The 6,728-nt window shown below is 45.3% G+C and overlaps 1 protein-coding gene across 1 annotated transcript in view; it reads right to left on the reverse strand.

The window, feature by feature from the left end:
• LOC110159193 (disintegrin and metalloproteinase domain-containing protein 9) overlaps nt 1–6,728 on the reverse strand; it is a 58,052-nt gene that overhangs the window by 9,820 nt on the left and 41,504 nt on the right. The window contains 6 exon segments of the mRNA XM_055161876.1: nt 1,445–1,550; nt 1,675–1,765; nt 4,100–4,204; nt 4,287–4,379; nt 5,206–5,377; nt 6,367–6,500. Coding sequence (XP_055017851.1) covers nt 1,445–1,550; nt 1,675–1,765; nt 4,100–4,204; nt 4,287–4,379; nt 5,206–5,377; nt 6,367–6,500 — 701 coding nt within the window.

Raw genomic sequence — 6,728 nt, forward strand, 5'->3', positions numbered from 1 at the left:
ACACTTTACTACAGTCTGTGAACGCACCACAGGAGAATATAACACTTTACACAGTCTGTGACGCACAGGAGAAATACACTTTACTACAGTCTGTGAACGCACCACAGGAGAACAATACACTTTACTACAGTCTGTGAACGCACCACAGGAGAATAATACACTTTACTACAGTCTGTGAACGCACCACAGGAGAATAATACACTTTACTACAGTCTGTGAACGCACCACAGGAGAATAATACACTTTACTACAGTCTGTGAACGCACCACAGGAGAATATTACACTTTACTACAGTCTGTGAACGCACCACAGGAGAATAATACACTTTACTACAGTCTGTGAACGCACCACAGGAGAATAATACACTTTACTACAGTCTGTGAACGCACCACAGGAGAATAATACACTTTACTACAGTCTGTGAACGCACCACAGGAGAATAATACACTTTACTACAGTCTGTGAACGCACCACAGGAGAATAATACACTTTACTACAGTCTGTGAACGCACTGTGAACGCACCACAGGAGAATAATACACTTTACTACAGTCTGTGAACGCACCACAGGAGAATAATTACACTTTACTACAGTCTGTGAACGCACCACAGGAGAATAATACACTTTACTACAGTCTGTGAACGCACCACAGGAGAATAATACACTTTACTACAGTCTGTGAACGCACCACAGGAGAAAATACACTTTACTATGTGAACGCACCACAGGAACATACCTTACTAGTCTGTGAACGCAACAGGATACACTTTACTACAGTCTGTGAACGCACCACAGGAGAATAATACACTTTACTACAGTCTGTGAACGCACCACAGGAGAATAATACACTTTACTACAGTCTGTGAACGCACCACAGGAGAATAATACACTTTACTACAGTCTGTGAACGCACCACAGGAGAATAATACACTTTACTACAGTCTGTGAACGCACCACAGGAGAATAATACACTTTACTACAGTCTGTGAACGCACCACAGGAGAACAATACACTTTACTACAGTCTGTGAACGCACCACAGGAGAACAATACACTTTACTACAGTCTGTGAACGCACCACAGGAGAACAATACACTTTTACTACAGTCTGTGAACGCCCACAGGAGAACAATACACTTTACTACAGTCTGTGAACGCACCACAGGAGAATAATACACTTTACTACAGTCTGTGAACGCACCACAGGAGAACAATACACTTTACTACAGTCTGTGAACGCACCACAGGAGAACAATACACTTTACTACAGTCTGTGAACGCACCACACACTTTAAATCAGCCTGAGAGAGCTTTTTCACAAAGTCTGGAAGTGTCCTGCTTTTCTGTATGTCTAGAGTAATAGTAGCAGTAGTAGTAGTAGTAGCAGTAGTAGTAGTAGTAGTAGTAGTAGTAGTAGTAGTAGTAGTAGTAGTAAGTAGTAGTACCTGCTCTCACACTTCTTGTAGCCGTAGTTGTAGTAGCCACAGTTTCCGAAGCGATCGCCTTTACTGTTCACGTCTTTGAAGCAAATCTCAGGAGCAGCTCTGGCCTCTGCACACAAACACAACCAGGACTGAACCAGGACTGAACCAGGACTGACCCAGGACTAAAACAGGTCTAGACCAGGACTAAATGAATGTCGTGTGAGTGTAGAGTGGTGCGTTGAGGGACTCACTGGGGCCGAAGATTCCCTGACACTGTCCGTCGTAGGTCTGGCACTTCCCGTTGTAGCAGAAGGCCTCGGAGCTGCTGCAGGTCTGACCGTTCTGAGGGACACACAGAAGGTTCAGGACCAGAGACTCGGAGGGGGGGTCAGGAGCGAGTGTGACGTCACCGACAAGACCAGTCAAATGCAGCTAATCGAGGTGGGCAGTTGCAGTTATAGCGACTTATCTGCAGGTCCATGTTTGGAACCAGTGTAAATCTGTGTCCTGGATTTTTAAAATAAGACCTTGATGAGCGCCGGACGGACTAGTGGCCGCTCCAGGTACTGCAGCTCCAGAAGCTCCAGCCCAGAAACGACGAGCTGGCTCTGTTCACGCCAGAACTAAACCAGAACTAAACCAGGACTAAACAGGACTAAAACAGGATAAACCAGGACTAAAACAGGATAAAACAGGACTAAAACAGACTTAAAAATACTTAAACAAGACTAAACCAGGTTGAAAACCAGGACTAAAACAAGGACTAAAGGTTAAAAACAGGAATAAACTAAAAAGGACTAAAAAGGACAGGACAAACAGGACTAAAACAAAGGCTAAACCAGGACTAAAATACAAACCAGGACTAAAACCAGGACTAAACCAGGACTAAAACAACAGGAAACTAAACCAGACTAAAACAGGACTAAACAGGAAAAAACCAGGACTAAAAAAAACAAGACTAAACAGGACTAAAACAGGACTAAACAGACTAAACAGACTAAACCAGAACTAAACAGGTCAGGACTAAACAGAACTAAACCAGGACTAAACAGGACTAAACAGGATAAACCAGACTAAAACATTAAACCAGGACTAAAACAGGATAAACAGGACTAAAACAGAAATTAAAACTTAAACAAGACTAAACCAGGAAAACTGAATCAAGACTAAAACAGGCTAAAACCAGGACTAAACCAGGACTAAACAGGACTAAATCAGGTCTAAACCAGGACTAAAACAAACTAAACTAGGACTAAATAAACCAGGACTAAACAGACTAAAACAAGACTAAACAAGGACTAAACAGGACTAAACAGGACTAAACAGACTAAATCAGGTTAAACCAGGACTAAACCAGGACTAAATCAGGACAAGGACTAAATCAGGTCTAAAACCAGGACTAAACAGGACTAAAACAGACTAAAACAGGACTAAAACAAGACTAAACCAGACTAAAACGGGACTAAAACAGGACTAAACCAGGAATAAAACAAGACTAAATCAGGACTAAACAGGACTAAACCAGGACTAAAACAAGACTAAACCAGAACTAAGTCAGGTCTAATCCAGGACTGAATCAGGACTAAAACAAGACTAAACCAGGACTAAATCAAGACTAAATCAGGACTAAAACAGAACTAAACCAGGACTAAACCAGAACTAAACCAGGACCAAACCCGGATTAAACCAGGACTAAACCAGGACTAAACCAGGACTAAACCAGGACTAAACCAGGACTAAAACAAGACTAAAACAGGGCTAAAACAGGACTAAAACAAGACTAAACCAGGACTAAAACAAGACTAAACTAGGACTAAATCAGGACTAAACCAGGACTAAACAGAACTAAACCAGGATTAAACCAGAACTAAACCAGGACGAAACCGGATTAAACCAGGACTAAACCAGGACTAAATCAGGTCTAAACAGGACTAAACCAGGACTAAAACAACTAAACAGGACTAAAAACAGGACTAAACAAGACTAAACCAGACTAAAAGACTAAACAGGACTAAAACAGGACTAAAACAGGTAAACAGGACTAAAGACTAAACCAGGACTAAATCAGGTCTAAACAGGACTAAACAGGACTAAAAAACTAAACCAGGACTAAACAGGTCTAAACCAGGACTAAAACAGGATTAAACCAGGACTAAAACAGGTTTAAACCAGGACTAAAACAGAAATTAAAAATGACTTAAACAAGACTAAACCAGGTTGAAACCAGGACTAAAACAAGACTAAAACAGGTCTAAACCAGGACTAAACCAGGACTAAATCAGGACTAAACCAGCACTGAATCAAGACTAAACCAGGACTAAAACAAGACTAAACCAGGACTAAATCAGGACTAAAACAGAACTAAACCAGGACTAAACCAGAACTAAACCAGGACCAAACCCGGATTAAACCAGGACTAAACCAGGACTAAATCAGGACTAAAAACTATCTTGAAAACAGGACTGGGTGACTTTTTTTTTGACGTGAAGGTGGAAGTTGAGGCGAGAGTCAAAAATGACGCTGAGTTTCTGGCGCGGGGGGGGGACGTTTCAGCGGGAGGTCGTTCCGCGTGTCGGCGGCGGCGAGCGGCGGAAGGACACGTTACGACGGGCTGTGACGCGTCCTGAGGGGAGCGTATGAATAGAAAATAAAATATGACCTAAAATAGAACTGTACCTGCACGAAGACGTCGCTCTGGCACAGGGGGGACGAGCCGTTGCAGTATTCTGGGAGGTCACACTCGTCCAAACTCGCACGACAAACTGTTCCTCCAGGAAGAAACTGAGGACAAACATTCAGTCAGATTCAATTCGCCGTGTGTCAGATGCCCTCCCAGTGTGTGTGTCAGATGCCCTCCCCGTACCTGACAGTTGCGGCAGCACTCTCCGTAGGCGCACTCGGCTCCAGACTTCAGTCGACACGTCCCAAACTCACAGCACGAGTCCGACTCACACTCCTGAAAAAGAGACGCATCAGGAATCTAACCCACGACCTCAGGAACAACGTTGGGAACCCACGAACTCAGAAGCCTACTACCTCAGGAACCCACAACCCCAGGAACTCAGAACCTCGGGAACTCACAACATCAGAAATCAACAACCTCAGGAACCAACAACCTGAGAAACTCACAACCTCAGGAGACCACAACCTCTAAAACTCGCAATCTCAAGAAGTTACAACCTCAGGAACCTCCAACCCCAGGAACCCACAACCTCAAGAACCAACCTCAAACCCACAACCTCAAGAACCCACAACCTCAAGAACCCACAACCTCAGGAACTCACAACTTCAGGAACAACCTCAGGAACCCACAACCTCAGGAACTCACAACCTCAGGAACTGGAACTCTCAGGAACCCACAACCTCAGGGACTCACAACCTCAGGAGCCCACAACATCAGGAACCTACAACATCAGGAACCTACAACATCAGGAACTAACAACCTCAGGAACTAACAACCTCAGGTACTCACAACCTCAGAAGCCCACAACCTCAGGAGCCCACAACATCAGGAACTCACAACCTCAGGAACCCACAACCTCAAGAGCCCACAACCTTAGGAACCAACAACCTCACAACCTCAGGAACAACCTCAGGAACTCACGACCTCATAGACTTTAAATGTAAACCTGATGCCTCGACACCGTGGTCTGAATGCAGCTTAAACCAGGACTAAACCAGGACTAAACCAGGAATAAACCAGGACTAAATCAGGACTAGACTCCATTGACCCCTAGTATGTTTTTTGTTTGTTCCCGTGTCACCATAGCGACCTGACTGACCTTCTGAGAGCCGCAGTCGCACTCCTCGCCGTGGTCCACGAGGCCGTTGCCGCAGAAGGGGGCGCTGTAGGCGTCGTCCGGGCGCGGCACGTTCAGGAGGCAGGAGCCGCCCACAGACAGGATCATCTTCTCAAAGTCGTCTGCGCTACAACTGCTGAAGTCACGAGAGCCACTGCAACAGACGGGCACAAGGGGGCGCAGTGAGACAGACGGGCACAAGGGGGCGCAGTGAGACGGACGGGACAGGCACACAAGGGGGCGCAGTGAGACAGACGGGCACAAGGGGGCGCAGTGAGACAGACGGGCACAAGGGGGCGCAGTGAGACAGACGGGCACAAGGGGGCGCAGTGAGACGGACGGGCACAAGGGGGCGCAGTGAGACAGACGTGTACTGCAGCAGACCAGATTGTATAAAGAAGTGGACTAAAGGCTGAATTATAGTTCTGCGGTGACTCGTCGCACTCTGCCGCCGTCGCCTTGTCGCCGTAGTTTCTGATTTACGGATCTTCCTCGAGGTCTGTGCGCCGCAAAGTAATTCACCGCCACAACACTAGGAGGCGACGATCCTGTCAGTGCATTTATTGCATCTCTTTTAAACAAAAGACGCAGATGTTCGGAAATAATCAGAACAGATTCAAGAGAACTTGAGAGAACACTGGAGTTGAGTGAAAGAGATACTAAAATTCCAAGACTTTTCCGAAACTTTCATTGAATTTACAAAATTCCATGCCTGACATTCAAAATGACATTTTCAATTTCCAAGACGTTTCCAGGATATTCATGACCGTGAGAACCCTGACCCTTATTGTCGGCGTCGATTCGATGAGTAGTTACAAAATTTCGGACGATTTGACGCACAACCATAAATTGGGCTTAAGGGAGCGTGACACCAACCACAGCGTTCAGCTCCAGTCAAATGAAGCTCATCAAGGCTGCAGTTACAGAGATGGATTTGGAGATTATTTCCATATTAGGAACTGGAATTTATTTACAGACAAAATAGCAAAAATAAAAACTCCAGTATCACGTAGAGTGGGTTTATGTGAACATTTAAAGACCAAAATGTTGAGCAGCAGGTACAGAGAGTTTGAGTGTTACGTTTGGGTACATGATGCAGGCCGGGCTGGGGCAGGTGTGACAGGTGCGACAAGCGTTACTCACGTGGCTCCTGAGTGCATGATGCAGGCCGGGCTGGGGCAGGTGCAGTCTCGCCCGTCGTCGTGGTTCATCCCGAGGTTGTGTCCGAGCTCATGAGCCACGATGGAGGCGAACGAGGCCACGTGACGATTCGGAAACTGAAGGAAAGAAGAAGAAAGGTTTTAAAATGTGAATATTCTATAAACGTGTTTCATGTTTCAAAGGTCTTATTGATGCTTCACACTGACATCACGCTGGGGGTGTTGTGTATATAACTCTGTGGTGGAATGTTCATCAGACATCAGCTGCAAGTATCAATATTTGAGATTGTTCAGACTTTCTCGACTATTCTTAGAAACAGAAACAAAAACGATCCTTTTGACGAG

The sequence above is a fragment of the Boleophthalmus pectinirostris genome, unplaced genomic scaffold, assembly GCF_026225935.1.
Source record: "Boleophthalmus pectinirostris isolate CB_2022bp ecotype Guang Dong unplaced genomic scaffold, ASM2622593v1 HiC_scaffold_4, whole genome shotgun sequence".
Classification (NCBI taxonomy): Eukaryota; Metazoa; Chordata; class Actinopteri; order Gobiiformes; family Gobiidae; genus Boleophthalmus; species Boleophthalmus pectinirostris.